Source organism: Haemorhous mexicanus, chromosome 1 (genome assembly GCF_027477595.1).
Source record: "Haemorhous mexicanus isolate bHaeMex1 chromosome 1, bHaeMex1.pri, whole genome shotgun sequence".
NCBI lineage: Eukaryota > Metazoa > Chordata > Aves > Passeriformes > Fringillidae > Haemorhous > Haemorhous mexicanus.
This window is the reverse complement of record NC_082341.1, coordinates 141933995-141953861: the sequence shown is the minus strand read 5'-3', so window position 1 is coordinate 141953861 and position 19867 is coordinate 141933995. Positions and strand designations below refer to the sequence as shown.

The window sequence follows — 19867 nt, the reverse complement described above, 5'->3', positions numbered from 1 at the left end:
GCCTTAATTCTCTCTTTTTTCATGTGATCATTTGATAAGAACAATTCTTCAGGGAATACATAACCAGACACACATTCCAAACCTTTTCTCCCAGAATCAGCTCTTCAGTTGTCAGTTGTCTGTCTCAAAAACCCTTTCTATGATCCTACTCTACTCTGAAAAAGGAAATATTTTACTGTTTTGCTGATTGTGGAGAATAAACTTTTGGCTATGGGAATAGGACATTAGGGTTATATTTTAGTTTTAAATTAATCATTAATAGCCAGCAATTGCTTTTAACCTAATATGTATCATCACTTTGTAACTGGAAGGAACTTAAGTTAAAAAAAAAAAAAAAACAAAAAAAAAATCTTCCTGTCTTCAAAACAGCCAAGTGACATATAGTGAATACAGAGTTCCATGTCAGCTGTGGAAGAGGGAGGCTATAGTAGTTACCATTTTAAAATCAAGATACTTAAACCACCAGTTTCTAGAGAGGTCTTCCTTCCCCTAAACACAAATGAAGCAACTCCATAATATTCCCTGGTTAAAACTCATAAGTTTAGTGACAAGCTTTGCTTGGCTAATCCATCTCTTTTCATCAGAAGCTAGAGATGAAAATACTGGCAAGGAAGTTAGTAATGCACTTTGTGTTACTTTTTCTTGCAGCTAGGATTTTTAGATCACTAGAGATATGCTGCTGAAATTCCATTCAAAGTCCAAATAGACTGAGTATTCTAATAAAATTTTGACAAGTTCTTTAATGAAGCCATGAGGTCTGCTGCTTGCCATGTGAGTTAACTGACCATGGATGAAGTTTATATCTGACAAGCACTGTGATTGAAACAATGAAACAGCTGTACTGGGAATGCAGTGAAACAGCATAGTTAGCTCAAGTAAATCACCACCCTTACTATTACTTCTGGGACAGAGAAGGAGGAGTTCCCTTTTATCAGTGCTGAACTGGTATAAAACAGAGGTTTCAGAACATATAATCTGTTTTTCATTTGCTTCATTTAGGATTCAATTCTCTTGTTCTTCTTTCAATGTAATGGTTCTGGCTACTTACATTAATGATGTAGCTCATTTTGGGTTTTTTTAGAAACTGTAAGAAATATATAAATATGTCTACTTTTCTTTTTTTTTTTTTTTTTTTTTGTGTGTGTGTAGGGATATAACCTGCTCTTGAAAGTGCCATATATTGCTCTAATATTTATGAAGGACATATGAAGACATATGAAGAATTTAGGATCTGTGCAATCACTGTATGCCAGTCCATTTAATATTAATCTCAGAAACTCTGTAACACTTGCTTCCTTCTTTGCAATTGCACTGATAATTGAGTATGTGCACTACATTTCCATAATTCAGTATTTTTAGAGTAAACCACCAATGTGGGAGGCAAAGATAAATAATGCATTTTTTTCTAAAGTATGAAAATATTTCTACCTGGCTTTTTTTCCCTAATTTTATCTCCTTCCACTAATTTTGCTCATAAACTCTCTAGTCTCTGCTAGCTGTAAGCAAGTCCTTGAGATATACACAGAAAGAACAGAGTTATCATTGTTCTGCTTCCCTGAATAGTCAATTGATAGTAGTGAACATGTTATTTGTGTTGTAAATCTGTTGAGTGCAGAAAATACTCTTTTATATCAAGGATATTTTAACATACTTTTTAATTTACAGGGGAAAAAAGGACCTTTTTTAAAATTGGAACTTAGACATGGCTAATATAATTGTTTTCTTTATTTTCAGTAGATTTCAGCATAAAGAAAAATGTTCCTGTGCATGGTACTAATTAATGGGTAGTTTTCTGGTAATGTTTAAATTTTAAAAAAAACCAAACCACCTCCAAAAATTCTGCAGGCAGATTTCATTGAGTAAACCTAAAACAAAGGAGAGAGGAAAACTGATGATAAAAAGGATCTTTTATCTCTTTTGTAGCAGACTATGTGCTTGGCTTTATGTAGCGTGAGAAATGATGTGGTAGATGATATTGCATCTATGTGGAAAAATTGATTTAAGAGTTATTTTTAATAACATTATAAAGCAATCTTTCTTTTTCCTTTTACTGAAGCACTCACTGCAGCAACAGGCAGGTAACAGCGTGTCAGCAAACAGAACTGGCACTCAGGGTTCTCTTCGGCTGTGCTTGGCTCAGCACTGTTTGTGCTCCTGCCAAACACAGAGGATTCAGTTTTACTGCATTTGTTCATTGTCTCCTCTGTGGGGCCAGATTTTAAATGTGTGCACATGATCCAGTTTTTGAGGGGTTTGGGCAAACACTTTGAAGGCATGTGATATTCGGATCTTTTTGCTAATTTGTTTTTTAAGAATCTTCATGTTTATAATAATAATTCTTTTAGCAATATCATCCTGAATATGACTGAGAAAAAGGTAATAAATGTTGGGGACAAACCCCCCACCCCCTCACCCCCCCCAAACATATGGACCCTTTTCTGTCTTTATATTAGTGCTTCTATTCACATGTGATATACGTTTGACAGGGCGTTGACAGCCTCAGTTCTGAGCTGCTGATTTTATGTTATTTCTTCTCTTTATAAAGAACAGATCTTCATATCCATATGCCTTTTATGTTTCAATGGAAAAGCTCAAAAATAGCTTGATTAAAATGCACAAATTTCATACATTCACTTATGATACTCCCTTGCTAAAATTTTATATAGTTAAATAAATTAGCAGAAAAAAGGGCATTGATTTCCATTTAAAATTTGTTGGTAATGGAGCCACTTAAGAGATTAGCAAGTTTTATTTGCCCTCTAATTGCAAATGCAAGCAACACTTCCTTCAAAAATTGAATATGACATCTATTAGTTCAAATATTTAGGTAGAGTGTTTGCTATTAGCATCCTTCCCTGTAACATTTGAACATATTATTGTGGTATGAAGAACATTAAGTCAATTTTCTGTGCATTTTTGTTCTTTATGAATTAATAATTAATTTAAAAGATTGGGTCATTAAATTCCTAATGAAGATGGACTTCTGTGTTCTGAATAGTTTGTTACTGGCATAACAAGCATTATCCAGTCATGAATAAATTATCTTTGAATTAATGTTACGGGATGACTTTAAGAAAAATGTATCCAAGTGAATAATATCTTTATAATGCTTGTTCTTGGACTTATCTTTAGCACCCAAGTGACTTAAATCTAGATGCACTGGCAAGGCCTATAAAAGAAAGTATATTCCTATATTAAAAATAAGCAAATTGTGCTGCCTTAATTCACATGTTATATTGCCTTCCAAAAGAATTATGAAGCTGAATTACTAACTTTTTCAAAATATTGAGTTCCCACCTAGTTTAACAAGGTTAGAAAGAAAATGTTGGTTCTGCAATTCTCAGAAGGGTCTGCTACCATTTTATTGGAAAGCTGAATGGTATCATTTAAATGGTTCTATAAATTTCCATTTTTTCCCCTATTATCTCAAATGTAGTGGAGAAATTAAAATGTGACCTAAATTGAGAGTTACACTACAAAACATGCATTCATTTATTGTCCTAAGGGAGACCCCAGAGTCTTAGGGAGAGGGGTGTTTGAATGTCTGAAAGACAGCAACCAAAAGAAAAAAATAATTCAATTTAGTGTTCAAATGAATCACAATCCTGTCTCAGCCAGATGCAGTTCTCCTACTGAAATGAATCAGTTTCAGAAGTGTTAGATATTTTAAATTCTGTTCCTTCATAGAAATTATATATGTTTAAAAATATTATACAGTGTGACAGCTGGTTAGCCCGTGAAATAGAATGAATATTAACTAATGAGAGATGTCAGTGGACTAATGTGCAAGATTTAATATGGCAGGACATCTAACAGAATTGGCAATCAAGTGTGTGTGGGGAAATTCTAACATGAAGAAAATGGGTATCATGACACAGCTTATTTGAAGTTTGTGTGAGACACTGAAAATAGTTGGTATAACTTCTTACCAGCTTCCTTTGGTTAAGTGTTAGTGATACACAGATAGCAGGAAATGGTTTACTCTTATATAGCTTTTAAAAATAAAACAAATCCTGAATCCTGGGTTATTATTAATTATAAGTAGATTCAAGCTGGGTTTTGTTTGTCTGTCTTGATGTAAATATCTCTGCTGCATAGCAGTAATATTCCTGAAATGGGTATTCTTCTTTCAGTTGCTAAAATAAAACTAAGTGAATTTCAGAATGAATTTTCTGGATTGGGCGGGGTTTTTTTGTTTGGTTTTGTTTTCTTGTTTTGAGGTTAGTTTTGAGGATTTTTATCCATTTTCTGGCTTGACTACTGGTCTCAATATAGTTTAAATGAGTTTCTAAAAAAGATAAAACATCTATTTTAATACTGCTTTATGTATATTGAAATTATTTTTTGGTTGATATGCATTAATTACAATTTTTTCTTTTTTTTCTGATTTCTTACATTTTGTCCATATGAGGACATTGGCTTCTGAATTTAAGTTTGCTTGGAATTTATTTGCTTATGTCACTAAAAACCAAGGACTTATGTCATGTTGTACATCTTAAACTCTTGTACAATTATTTATGTATTACACATTCCTAGAAGTCACTTATTATTTACTTAAATGTAAAGTCTTTGTTATTACTAGAGACATGAGGATTTCTGGAAAATAGGGGTTAGGTATTTAACTCATTTTTACAGATAGGGAACAGGCATCATCATACTTCACATTTACTTTGTTGTCTTACTTCTATTGCTGCTGCATTTGTTATGATTTCATTCTGATGAAGACTCCTGTCTAAAAATACCAACTTTGTAATTAATAGAATTAAAGTAGAATTTAGAACTCAGACAATTCAATATCTTTTCAAAAGTCTTCACATTTTCTCCCTATTGCAATTTGAAAACTATTCGCTTGTCAATTTACTCATTTAAAAGTGAAATTTTTCAGAGAGCACATCAAACAATGTTTTAGTTATAATAGAAGTCCCTAAATAAATACTACAGGAAATAATGTTTGGGTGAGCAATTATGGTTTAATTATAGGAAGTTTTTTTATGAATTACACAAATACAACAACCTGTGCTGTTTTAAAGCCACCAGATTTGTAGGGAAATTTCCTGAGAATTATTAGAAGATTGTTCTATATATTTAGTATTCTGATAGATGGAAAAGAACAACACTTGAAGAAAAATAAATAATAAAAATGCAGTACTGTGATTTACATATAGATTACAATACTCTTTCAGCTTACAGAAGCAGTGGTTAAATTTATTTCCTAGTCTCCTTTTACTTCACAGTTATATTTTAACCTGTCCTCACAGGATAAAAAGCCACCTCAGGTTTATTTAAGAGGCCAAAGTTGGGAATATGTGAGATTTCCTCTTGTGCCACCTCAGACTAGAGGCTGATACACATTATAGGTGTTTGCTAATAGGTTGTGATCAGTGTGACAATACTGACAGTGAAACAGAAAACACAGAGAACTAAACAACCTGAGCTGATATGGCACCTCTGTCCCCTTCTATTGTCATGTAAAAAATGAATTGACAGATTTTAAACTACATTTGAAAATTCACCACACCTAAGTCAGCTTAAGTCAAGAGAGGCAAATAGTACATCTAAATAGTATTTTAGGTTGACTGGCAATAGATGTCCCTTGACAAAGCTCTTCTTCCTCTTAATGCAGATGTACAGAATTGTTTTGTAAGTAAAATATATCTTCTTTTCTTTCTTCATAACTGTAAAACTCACATTTTTTACAGATCTATGATGGCAAAGACAACACTGCTCACCTGCTGGGAGCATATACTGGGGCATCATTAAGAGGTCTGACACTAAGTAGCACTTCAAATCATTTGTGGTTGGAATTTAACTCGGACATGGAGGGCACTGATGAAGGTTTTCAGCTTGTGTATACCAGTAAGTATTTGAGTAGGAATAGATTTATACTTTTAAAGGAATGAAAATTCTTCTCTCATAAGATAAAAATGCTGTTAAATGACAATTATGGAAGAAATTAAAGGCAACTACTTATCAAAATAATATACGTTCATTGCTGTACCTCAAAAAAACCCAAAACACATAGCATATTGAAACCTGGCTTTGACATTTATTCTGGTACATAAATCACTGTCATTTCTCTAGAAGGGTATTTTTCAATTTTGGAGAGCATAAAAAAAATAACCAGGGTAAGTTTAAGTTAATTGTTTTAGCACATAAAAATATTGAAGGATGTGAGTAGTTTAAAAGATGAAACCAAAAAGCACTGCTTCATAAAGATAAGTCATCAGTAAGGAAATTTTCCTTCTTAAGACTAATCTCTGATATTTGCTTTTGTTTCTGAGCTTGGATTATTGCTTAGAACCAAAATGATAAAGAAAAGCTCCTAACATAAAACAAATCCTGATGTGGACTTAAACTATGAAGATGAGGAGAGGAATAAAATATTTCTGATATCAGGCTTAGAGGGTTTATGGAAGAAGCTGTATACATCTACTTTACCAAGTGTCAGTTTCTGAAAATTGTTGCACATGACTATTGTAGTGTAGTGTATGTGACTTTTTTAGTGTAAAATTTTTGCCATCACTGAATTATTATGTAGAACTAACTTCTATCAAGCAGGACAGTGTTATAAGGTAATTCTGCAATACAGCTATCAACATATTTTCTTTGTCCTTGTGCTCAAATAATTCATTTTTCACCTGTTCAAATATTGTTCATTTAAAAGCTCAACATAATGTCTTTAAAACTAATTCTAATAAAAAATAGCATAGTTCTTGCTGTATGAAAGGAAAATACTTCAAGATAATAAGAGTATGTAATTATTTTTCAGATGAAAGTTGCATAATTATATTCTGTAGCAGCATGTGATAGAATAGGACTGTAACCCATGATTAAAGATGGGATGTTTAGTGCTGTGTTACTATATGTGTCAAGGAATTTAATTTTTCATATTTTTATAGGTGGAACCAAACCCAGCACTTGAATCTTATCAATAACATTTCCTGTCCTTTGAGACTTTCATATTAGAGTACACTTTTCTAGCCCGAAGAATTCTTAGCCTGAAGAGTGATGAATCTTCTTTTGTTAATAGTGGTAGAATTTAAAGAAGAAAATGAAGTCCAGAAGGCAGCAACAGAGATGATCAGAAGCCTGGAGCACCTCTCCTGTGGAGAAAGGCTGAGAGACTTGTGGGTCTTCAGCCTGGAAAAAAAAAGGCTCTGGGGAGACCTTTTAGGATCTTCCAGTGCCTAAAGAGAGCCTACAAGAAAGCTGGAGAGGGACTCTTTACAAGGGCATGTGGTAACAGGACAAGGGGTACTGGCCTTAAATGGAAAGAGGACAGATTTCGATTGGATACAAGGAAGTGCTCAGTCTGAGCTCTGTCTGGGTGGATCCAAAAGCCAGGAGAGATGGTGCAGACCTCCCAGTCAGAGCTGCAGCCTGTGCTCTGAGGAGTGCCCACCATTCTGCCTTGACAGTGAGGTTGGATGAGCACCCTTGAGCTGTGCAGATCCTCAAAAACCAGGGCCCCTTTGCTGAGTTATGAGGAGTTCAAGTCTCTCCACTGGGCCCATGGAAGCTTCACCCTTCAAAGAGGTGCTCTCCCTGTGTGCTGTCCCACACCAACTGCCCCACCATGCCCTGGCTGGGGCACCACGCCCTCTGCCTGCTCTGGTCACATGCAGTTAAGGCAGTAAAAATGCTGCTAGTTCCTGTGGTTAGGCAATGGAGTTACATGTTCACCCTCAAAAGGGTGATCAGTTAAAAAGTTGACTTTGGTTCTGTGTCTGCAAGAAGGCTTTCCAGAAATGAGGACGTATACAGGATCAAGGCAGATTTGAACTTCTTTTCACAATGTGGTCAGTTTTCTTAGAAGAGAGGTAATTTTAACTGGTCAATAAGTGTCCAGGACAGCATTATCAAAAATGGTGTCTTCCAGAGCTTCTGCAGCACACACTGTACTAACAAAAGGTTAGTAATGAGAAAAGTTCAGCTCAGAGGTTGTGGAGGCTGAGACATGTTCAGTCACACATGAAATGAGCTGAAGGAAGAACCTTCACAAAGATATAATATTTGAGATACTTCTTTTTATTCTTTTTTCTTCTTTTCCTGAGCAGCCTTATCCAACATTTACAATGCATTTACAAGTATTTTGTCTGTAATATAAAATAAAGAATAGTAATGCATCAACTGAGGAGAGATATCGTGAAGGGCTACCAACTGTTGACCAGATGGACAGATACTGTGTGAATGATTTGTTGAACAAAGTAGACATGAAAACCCCTTCATTTCCTCCCATATTACCTATGTATAGGAATAGCAATCTGACACAAAGGCTCTGTTTTTTGCCTATATACATTCTAAGCCGTTGGTAAAATTATTTGATTTGGAACAAAGTGAGATTTCAATTTGCTTCTCAGTTAATGACAGAAAACTTTATTTGGAATAGAAAATTTTTCTCCCAAATTGCAGTTTACTTTTCCCCATAAGTTAGCATACCTCCCTGTTTCCATGTAATGCATTGTTATTTTGTTTTCTTCTTGCTTCCTGTCTCTTAAGTCTTAAAAATGTCCAAGTTGTTTGGCTTGAGTTCTCTCTACCATCATTTCCAATGATTCCTGCATGTAGTTCTTAAATTTACGAACTGCTGAAAGAAAAATTAGCATAGGGTTGATGGAAATAGCAGTTTTTCTTTGGTGCCACAGGTGATATTGTGCTGCTGTTGTTACAATGCAAAATAATGAGAAATCTGATGTTTTGTTAATGAGCCTTTAAATGTCTATTTACAAGTAAGTGGACAGTCCTTTTAGCTTCTAGTTTATAATTTATCATAAAATTTAAAAACTGGTTGATATTGATAACGGATTTTTTCTGTCTTTAATTGAACTCTTGGGAAAATTGAATTTATGACACAGCTTGGTCATGCTCTAGGAAAGGTGTATAGGCAGTTATTCTACTTAGGCTGCTTAATAACAGAGAAGAAATCCTAAAGATGTCGTTATATGTAGTTTGAAAATGATAGATTTCCACTGAAAACCAGAAAATCTGAATTTCTTTAATGTATTAATCTGTTTAAGTCTGTAAATACATTTCATTCCTCACACAGGTTTTGAACTGTCACACTGTGAGGACCCTGGTGTGCCACAGTTTGGATATAAAATTAGCGACCAAGGTCATTTTGCTGGAAGTACTATAATTTATGGATGCAATCCAGGTTACACACTCCATGGAAGTAGCCTTCTAAAGTGTATGACTGGAGAAAGACGGGCCTGGGACTATCCTCTACCATCATGCATTGGTATTACACTCTTCTATTTTTTTTATTTCTTTACTTAGTTTTTTGAATGAAAAAATATTGTAAGGATTGTTATATCTATGTAAAATCTGGTGTGTATGATCTGATATGATCTGATATATGTAGAGATCTATTTACACAGGCACTTAAAGTTCTCTCTGCATGTATTTCATCTAAGTCTATCTAAGCCATATTGCCTTTTTAGGTTAAAAATAGATAGCAATTCTGAAACATTTGTGCATATTGAAAGTCCTAATACATGCAAATCTAGTTAATGTCAGAAAGTAATCAACATAAAAAGTTTAATTAAAAAACTAGCTTAATTAGTTTACTTGTAAAACTAGTATTTTTTACTTATATGAATATCAATAAGCTAGAAAAATCTCTTAAATTTATGTGAAATAGATTAAATAAAATAAAACAATTAAGATATGAAGATATATAAAGTTATTTTGTATTTTTGTCATTCCTGTTTCTATACCCTATTACTATAACTTCATAAGTTTTTCAGCTATCTTCAGGCTCAGTTATTCCCATAGGAGAGTGATAAGAAGACAAGTCTTAAGTATTATTGTAGCTTTCTTTTTCATCTTCATTTAGAGGAAATTGGGATTGAGTAAGTAGGTGAAGCAAGGGATGAAATGCTTATATGTGAGTCCTTATATGCTTGTTTTTAATAATATGGCATATGGTCAGTTTAATTGTGTAACCTGTTCATCAAAAGAGTAGGTGTATAAATTGATTGCTCGGATGATTAGCAGAAAGATCATTCCATCATGTTGTTTTTTATTAGCTGAATGTGGAGGACGGTTTAAAGGAGAGTCATCAGGCAGAATCTTGTCTCCTGGCTATCCTTTTCCCTATGACAACAATCTGCGTTGCATGTGGGTGATTGAAGTAGACCCAGGAAATATTGTCAGGTACTGAAAATGAATCATAATTTTTTTTTTTTACTATAATAACCAAATCTTGGAGCCATAATAACCAAATCACTCTCTAGACTGGAGGGAAAAAAAAGGGATTTGGGGCAAAAAACTTAAGATGCAGATCACAGGTTTTGGCATTTAAGGTTTGGGTTGAAACTGTTGATCTTTTAATAAGCATTATCCAAAGAAGACTGAGCTTTACAATTGGTTATAATTTTGTGAAATGCTGGAGGCAGAAGAACTCTTTAGTGAAAGACTACATTAAAAAAAATGCAAAAAAACCAAAATAACACAACCTGCATTTTCACAGCTCTTTTTAGTTATTTAGTTTTGATGGGAATGTTATATACAATATTGTTTTAGAAAAACTGAAACACTTTTCTGAAAAGATTGTGTAGATACTTATAGACTATTTGAATGGCTAAAGTAATATTTTACTTTATGGTGGTCAAATTCAATATTCTAAGTTTTTTTCATTCAAATTCATTTTTGTATTGGGTTCTCATGCATTCAAAGATAAATGTGTGAAACATTATAAAAAACTGCCCTTTAAAGTTAAATTTTCTTTGCTTTTTTCTGTTGCTGGCTTAGTTTTGTTGTTAAAGTTATGTTGTTGAGTAATATTAAAGCTGACATTGAAATCATTATGTTCTTTCAGCCTTCAATTTCTTGCTTTTGATACTGAGGCATCCCATGACATTCTTCGAGTTTGGGATGGTCCACCTGAGAATGAGATGTTGCTCAAAGAAATTAGTGGCTCCCTTATTCCTGAAGGCATTCACAGTACACTCAACATAGTAACTATCCAATTTGACACAGATTTTTATATCAGTAAATCTGGATTCGCCATACAGTTTTCAAGTAAGTTGATTAATTTATTTTTTAATTTATTTTATAGGATAATTCACTCAAAAAAAATTGTCATGCTGGAAACACTTGAAATCAGTGACTACATTTCTGATGTTTTAAGGGAAAGAATTGGCACAGACTTAAAGATTTGTTGTAAAGCTATATTTTTATCTTAAAGAAACAAACCAACAAAACCAATAAAATGTCATGTTCTTTGCTAGTGTTGGTTTTCAAGGGCAGCTGGGGCAATGCAAGAATGCTTATAACTATGATTAGTGTTTTTCACAAAGGACGTGAAGTAGGCATGTTAAAATCTCCATCCTTCTCTAATCAGCAAGAGTTTCTGCTTTCAGAGACATCTGTGGGGAGTTTTCATTTATTTTGTGATTGTATGGGATGAAACAGGAAAGAGCTCCACAGGAACAGCAATGTCCTTCTCCCTTTGCCTTCTAGTGCTGTATCATCTTATTACAGGCAGCAGGATGACAAATCTAAACAGTTGCCTAACTGTTATTAAATCCCTTAAGACATTTTATTGCTGAAACAGAAGAAATCATTGAGCCAGGTCCATTTTGACCTTCTCTTTCCTCGGGTCAGTGAAATTTATATATTTTTTTTTCAAGATTAGCAAGATCTAGTCTAATATAATTTTGTGTAGTGGTAGCAACAGTTCTAACATGGGTTGACACAGAGACTCAATGTTAACACTATTTACCTCATTGTGCTTCCTGTGCTTGGTAGTTGTATTAGCCCTTGTTTTTTTTCCCCTACTCTTATTCTTTCCATGTGTATGACAAATACAAGTATGTGCATACAGTAATTTAAAGGAAGAATGAATTATGCAAATGAGAGTACAAAGTGAAAGATATTTTATTTGTAGTGACAGAGTGCTTCTGCTCCATCAGCTTATTTTTGAAGCTGTGAATAGAGGTTTTAATCCCCTGGCTCCTAGGTATTTTTGCCATTTTACAACCTTACCCCCTTCCAGAGCCTGTTTGAGAGATTCTCACATGTGTGTTTCCATTCTCAGACATGCTTTTATAATTAATATTGAAGCCAGAGAGGGAGACCATTATGCACTGGATTTATTTAGGCAGTCATTAAAGCTGAGTGGAAAAATAGATTGATGCAGATAAGAATAGAGTTACAAGGAAAAATGGATAGTACATGGGAGTAAAGTTATAAAACAGTTACTGATGCAGTTGCAGTGATTTATGTGAAAAGAGGGTTTAGAAATTTATCTGATAGGCTTTTTATTTGTTTCTCCTTGCTTTTGCAGTATGTTGAGTTCTAATGACACTAAAGAATCCATGAAGTTTTACTGCCTCAGCATTTCTCTTTGTCTTTAGTCCAGCTTCATAAAATCAGAGTGATCCCACTCAAACTGTTGATGTGGCACAGTTTGGGTGTATACTATCAGTAGAATAACAGAGGTTTTTTGTTTTTTTCCTTAAGTAAAGATTTTAAAGTAACGTGCAAATAGCTACACCGCCTGAATAACACTATTGCTCTGTGGACATATTATTTCACTAACCAATAAAAAGAAATATTTGAGGAGATGGAGGAGAGAGAAGGACAGTTCTTTTCAGCTTTGTTCCAAGTATTCATATACTTTCTTTGAGTGCATAATATTGTCTGAGTAAAACAGATGGTGTCTTCATACTCTAGCTACTCTGTAATTAACCAACAGAAAGCTCACACAAGGGAGGTATCTGCTTTTACTTTCCTCTTGCCATTTCATGAAGTAAGAGTATTTAACTGGGTTATCATCCCTTTTACCTCAAGAGCAATGTTATTCAATGACAACAGATATTTTATGTTCAAACTCATTTAAGACTTTGAATGTTCTATTTTCTTCTCTATTATATTCTTACCCTTTAAACAAAAATGTGTTTCCAAAAATGGGTTAAACCTTCCTATTAGTTACTTACAGTTTTTTATTTCATTTTATCAATTGTTCTTACACAATTTTGCATGTTTTTTAATGAACAAAAAATTTCACCACTGATAATGTGGTATAACTTATATTTGACTCCTCTATAAGCCATCCAGTAAAATCAGAAAAATTATTTTCTGTCTGGAGATACAAAAAGCAGGCGAGGTAGCATCCTTCACCAAATTAAAGAGTGGATGGAAAAGCCTAAAGAAGATGAAATGTTTAATAAAAAATAGAAAGAAAATTATATTTAATTAGTTTTATGTATTACAGCAGGTAATATTAGAATTGTTTCTTTCTAGATCTGCCTAAAGCAATCCTTTAAAAGTCATGGAAGTTGTTATTAATCTTGTAAAATTTAGAGTATCCAAAGGGAAAAAGTTTCACAATGAGATTTTTCTTGCCCCTTATGTCAATTAGTCTTTTTTGTTTCTTTTTGTTATCTTGCCTTTTTGTGGAGGAAATAAACCCCAAAAGGTTATTTGTATCTGAAATAGTAGAACTATTTTGATGGTTTAAACATTCATAATCTCTTCTGTAAGAAAATAATCACAGAACAATTGGATGGTCTGGGTTGGAAGGGATCTTAAAGACCATCCAGTTCCAGCCCTCCAACCCTCTTGCCATGGGCAGGGACACCTTTCCCTAGAACACGTTGCTCTGAGCTCAATCCAGCCTGGCCTTGAACACTGCCAGGTATGGGTCACCCCCAGCTTCTCTGGGCAGTCTGTTCCAGTGCCTCACCATGCTCATAGTAAAGAATTTCTTCCTAATATGTAATGTAAACCTACTCTGTTTCAGTTTGACCTTTGTCCTGCCACTCCATGCCCTTGCCAAAAGTCTCTTTCTGTGTTTCACGTAGGCTTTTTCATGTACTGGAAGTCCACAACTAGGATTCCCTGTAGCCTTCTTTTTTCCAGACAGAGAAATTCCAATTCTCTCAGCCTTTCCTCACAGGGGAGGTGTCTTATCTCTCTAATCATCTTGGTGGCCTCCTCTGGACTCACTTCAACAGGCTCATGCCCTTTCTATGCTGGGGACCACAAAGCTGAATGCAATACTCCAGCTGGGGTCTCACAAGGTCAGAGTAAAGGGACAAGAAATTATTTATTTTATGGTGAACTAAGGAATACTGGAGGTTTTTTTATGGTTGACAAGGATAAGTTTTCTTATTTAACAAAATTGTACATTACTCTGAGAGGAAGAAATAAAAGTGATGAATTTCAGATGAAATAAGGGAACTCAGCCTGATTGTTCTTCTCTACTTTCCACCAATTATGCAGGGCTAGTGAAAGTATACAGCTTCTTTTATACATCTAATGGAAACAAAGAAATAAATGACTTCACGTCATCACTAGGCAGAGCAGAATTTTGATCTAATATTTCTTTTATGTGTCTTTATGTCTTTCACTTTTGTATTGGACCTCTGCAAATGACCACAACAGTATCTCTTAATTTAAGCATTGCAAGTTTTCAGTTTCTACAGTCTTCTTTGAGACATCAGTGAAGTAACATGATAGAAATCAGAGCCCACAAATTCTGAAAATCAAAGTATCAAAAGATGTACGAGAAGGCAGAATATTTCAAAAACTTTGTATATATGTGTAAAAGGAAAATGAGAACCTCTGGCGATTCAACAGTAAGACAAAAATATGAGGATTTTGGAACATGTCTAAATGGCATGTGAATAACGTAGCTTTAGAACAGATGCCAGAGGTCTATCCTTAAAGTGTGAAAAGTAGACAACAGGTCAGAAAAATATGTAAACAAGAAATACCTGTTACAGCATATTTTCTCTAAACTGACAGAGACAGAGCATGAGGAGCCCAGCCCAGTACATACTGGAAAAATACCAATTAAATCAGCAGTTGGGTTTTTTTTTTTTTTAACAGTAAATTCTGCACAAAATAGAAAACTAAACCTTCAAGACTAGTGAAGGGGAAAAAATCATGTATTTGCCAGAGATGTGAACTGTATTTCTCAGGGTCAGACCAAAATATTAGGCACAGTAAAGCAGTTTCATTGGTTGATATCACTTCATGTCACCAAGATGAAAGTAGTACCTGTGAAAAAAGACAGAGAACTGGAAGTAGTTGAGTAAGAACACTAAAAGTTAACCATTTGCTGATAATAATTTTGAGCATGTTTAAAATAATATTCTTAATCACTTTAATATGTCTGAAGTGTGCAACGTTAGATCAGATTCCAATAAAGTTAATCAGATCCTTTCCACAGATTTTTAAAGGCCTTTGATTCTGGTATTACAGGAAAGTTTTCTCTCTACTAACTTTAACATTTCAGGTGCCATTTAGGTTTCATGCAGAAAGGAAGGATCTGTATTCATCTTTAGCAGGCCATTATTTCACCACTAATAGCTGCACTACTGAATCACTCAGCATTGCAGTATATGTTCTGCTTGGACCTCAGAGTGCAGTCACATTTCTGACTAATTAAACATCACACAGGATAGAGCTTTTTTTGAGCATTATAAGGCAGTCAGTGCAGAACTAAACTGTAAATATATTTTGAGTATTGGAAAGGTTTTGTAAATAGATGCTCTAGCAGTATTTCTTATATAACAGGATATGCCTTAAAATGCTTGGATTTACTGTCAAACTGCAGCTAGCTGTTTCTCCTTATTTTAAGACTGGATGAATAGCCCTCAGGAGTTACTTGTCTCTATATACTATAGAAAAAGCCCAGAACACTTGAGGCAGATACCTGCTTGCATGGCTTAAGTCTGACAATATAAATTTCCAGTCTAGAATTATAATGCATCATATTGCTTACATTGATTATTGTGATGATTAAATGCTTGCAAGTCAACTTCTATATTTATACTTTATAGTCACAATGTCTTCTAAACGTTTTGTGTTCAATTTTTTTTCTTTTATTTCTTTTCTGTTGTTGTTTTCATTGATGTCTTTTTCTTCTTGTATTTTGGTGGGATTTCTTTGGTTCAAAGACAGACCTATTAGCCACAGTCACATTTAGGATGATTCTTTTGATGATGAACACCTTCCTGTATTTCTATTTTTTTTCTTTTCCTCAGCTTTCCAATAATAAAGATCTCTGCTTCTGATATATTTACCCTGAAGGTGATTTGCAAATGCATATGGGGAATTTTACAGGTTTCTTTCTCAGAATGCTGTTTCCTACCACTGCTGGTGTAGGGATTACTTCCTGACATAACTTTTTCACTTTTCTGAAGCCACTAACATAGGGTTTATTCTTCCTTGTGTCTATTCCATAGCAGAAAGAAATTTTAATCTAAAATATTTGCCCACTCTGGTTTGCTGATTTCTTTCAACTGGAGCAGAATTCTTTGGATTTATAGATTTCAGGACCACTATTTTCCTATCGGAAATATCTGTGGATGTCCACACTTGTAAATTTAGCTCAGTGGTTTTGTGTTAGGTTTGTAGGAGGTGGTATTGGTGTGTGTTTTCTTGTTTAGTTTGGTGATTTTTTTTTTTTTGTTTGTTTGATTTAAGGGTGGGGGTGGGTTTGCATTGTTTTTAGCATCAAGAGGCTTAAAAAGAGACCATTTAATAGAGTTGTTTTCTTCTATTGGCTGTTACATTTCTTTTAAGTAGCAGATATTAGTAAAAGGAGTTACCATTTATGTCTTTCAATGACAAAAATGTCATTCCTGTCACATGTTTGTAAATTACAATAACTTAGTTGTTGTCATCTTACTTCAGTAGCATAGAAGGTACGTGCATTTTATGCAGGCCAATACTGTGAGGTAATGCTTGCATGTAAAATGCCTTGGTAATGACTTGTAGCTACAGAGACCTGGAGTTATAGTATTAGTAAGTGAAAGCTGAAAGGAAATATCAAAATAAGTTGGTGACATAAAATTACATTATAAGTAATTTTAACATTATAAATAAACGAAACCTCCTCTCCTCCATGTCACCATAGAAGTAACTTCTTTTAATTATATTTGAGATTTAAAATCCTGATTTTTAAACTCCATGTAATATAGTTTGTCCAAACCCTTTTGACTTGTATGAATAGAAAGTCTACTCACCTGTCCTAAATTTACATAGGTAAAGTTGACTTTCTCTGATTTGTGACATGGCATTTCAGAGAGATCAAGCTGATATGGTTCCAAATTTCAAACGTTGTGAGTCTCAGACTAATATTTTAATTTCATAGTTCAATTTTATATGTGGGAAAGCTATTCCTTGAATCTGAAAAATCTGACACTATGTTTTCTGTTAAAGAATAATGAAATTGAACACTCTGCTTTAAGTTTTTTGGATAAAATTTTCAGTTACAATGGGTTATTTTACTTGCAGAAGCAGTCCACTACAACTATTTACAATTGTGTATATAGTAAAGTAAATTTGGAATTGCAAAACTAAACTTCTGTGGTTCTTAATATTATAAATAAAATTACTTTTCTGTTTCAGAAAAGGTTCTCTAACTTTTTTTTCCTTTGGTTAATCTAATCTCTTTCACTGAAATCTAAGTCAACTATTGATCAAAATAGAGCACCAGACAGCAAAATATTTATGCAATAATACAAATCCTTGAAATTATTTCAACTAAGACACTTTGAAGATTTAATTAATACCATGTATTTTATTTTCTATTTTGTATTAGTCACTAAAAATTTGTCAAAAGTATACAGGTTATACTATTTTGTGTACCAGGTAATTTCCTAATATTTAGGTGTAACACCAACAGAAAAGCATTGCAGTTTGGTCTATATTCACATGCACAAGTGTATGACTTTATTCAAAGTATCAAATCAAAGAATGAGGGTATGGGGAAGACTGGTGATCAAATAACCTATGCTTAATAATATAGTTTGCCTCTTTATGCTCTTTTGGGGCCAAAATTGTGTGATTCCATTGACTGGATAAGCTTAATCTCAATTAAGCTTTCATTTCTTTGCATTTCTTTTGCTACCAATAAGTGGACAAAACTGCATGGGACCAAGACTTATCATGTTTTGTCTTCTACGTACAAAGAAACATAACCCAAACCCCTTGTCTTATGAAGAATTCACCATGAAAATTAGTCTCTGCATTCATATGCTAGATTGATTACTCGTCAGTCCAAATTTGCAGTCTTATATAGAACATCAAGCAAAATTCTGTGGGACTGACAAATCCATCGTTTGAGGCTTATGTGATTTATTTTTACGAAACTGTGCACAGGTGACAGGTTGCTCATCTTTAAATGTATGTGGAGTTCATCTTGCAATAAATTCTGTACATAGGAGAACAGTGTATTGAACTGTTTTTGCAGAATTCTCCAAAATGGTATCTTGCTAAGTGTTTGATATAAAAGACAGAAGAAAACTGTGGAATTGACATTCAACCACATGACTGGGGAAGCCATTTTCCAATGGGAGATAAATTGGATGCCATAGTTATTCTGTTCTCTGTTGTCACTGAGAAATTCTGGCTTTCATTCATTCTAGTTAATGCTCCTTTGGAGATAGATATTCTGTTCATCATTTTCAGTATCATTAGTCTCCTTTGTTTATCATTCATGTGCTATCCTTTGTAGACACATGCACATATGTGATAGGATCTTTCCTGCTAGTACAGGTACAGGAATCTTCAGGATTGTTACCTTTTTTCTACATTCAGATTACAGTAGAGTTCACAAATGTAAAGGAGGGACAACTATTTTGAGACTTATCTTCTGTTTCTCCAAGGTCTTAGTCTCTTCTCATTTGAACGTCTCTCCTTTTTAAGTCAATGAGTGTAAGAGAAGTGCGTATTCTATTGTATACAATCTACGCGAAAGGAAAGGAAAGTGTTTTGCAGGTTTTATTCCAAGCTTGTAATTTACTGAACATCACAGAAATGTATCTAGAGAGAAGTAATATTTTTAGAGTATGGCATATATATATTTATAATCATTGACGTTGGAAAAGACTTCTAAGATCATCATATCCAACCATCAGTGTAGCACAAACACCCTGCTACAATGGAGTTGACTTCAATTTTGTCAACTTATTGTCTGTTCCTATTTTCCCTCTTACCCCATTTCTGGCCAGGGATACCCATTTTGTTACATAGTAATATAAAAGAGAGATTTTTGCTGCTATTTTTTTGTCAAGGAAATTATATTTTTCCTTGACAGCATTCCAGTAATCTGCTTGATCTCATCATTGAGAGACAGAAAAAAGACTCTTGACTGATTAATGCTTGTCTTTCTGTCCTATGTGTATGAATGTGGAAAAAATTATTTGTGGTCTGGTGTCTTCAATTACAGGCTGGACATCTTCTGACATCCAGTCTGAGATGCAATTCATTTGCAGAGATGAATTTGAAAATCTTGCTAAATATATAGATACAGAATCTTTATTCTTATGTATATTCCATCATTGTTTTGGAAAAAATGTAATCTGTATAGTGCTAAAGAAAACAGAAGCTATTCTTTGACAGAGTTCCTTAAATTTTTCAAGTGACTATAGTATAGTACTCTCTTCAACAGAAAAAATTATTGCCTTAGCAAAGAGCAGGGTAATGACATACAAGTGTATGGACAGAATATTACCAAATGATGAGACAAGTTCTGCATCAATGTCAAACTTACCAATTATGGTACACCCTCTCCACCCCCCCAACTCAACCCAAGCAAACAAATAAAAAGTATTATTGGAAAAATTTGACAAAAGTTAAAAATTCAGACAGATTAAAATTTTGGCCATATCTTTAAGAACTATCAAAATATTTTGGTGTTTTGAAACTATGAATCTATAATGCAAATATACAATTTGTGAAACTAAAAAGTAAAATAAAAAAATTAACTTTTAACATAGGAACAATCTCCCTCCCTTCAGAAGATTTCGGTTAAAAGACAAGGCAAACCAGAAGTGCTGCTCTCTGTTGTACAGCCATATCCTTGACAGTTCCAGCAAAGCATGTTGCACACTATTCTGCAGACCAA

At 34.0% G+C, this 19867-nt stretch overlaps 1 protein-coding gene across 3 annotated transcripts in view; it reads left to right on the top strand.

Annotated features, from left to right (window-relative positions):
- Positions 1 to 19867, top strand: part of CSMD3 (CUB and Sushi multiple domains 3) — a 583179-nt gene that overhangs the window by 378375 nt on the left and 184937 nt on the right. For all 3 annotated transcript variants that reach the window (XM_059857957.1, XM_059857877.1, XM_059857801.1), the window contains 4 exons: positions 5700 to 5856; positions 9047 to 9238; positions 10029 to 10155; positions 10820 to 11022. In XM_059857957.1, the coding sequence (XP_059713940.1) occupies positions 5700 to 5856; positions 9047 to 9238; positions 10029 to 10155; positions 10820 to 11022 (679 nt within the window). The remainder of the gene's footprint in view (positions 1 to 5699; positions 5857 to 9046; positions 9239 to 10028; positions 10156 to 10819; positions 11023 to 19867) is intronic.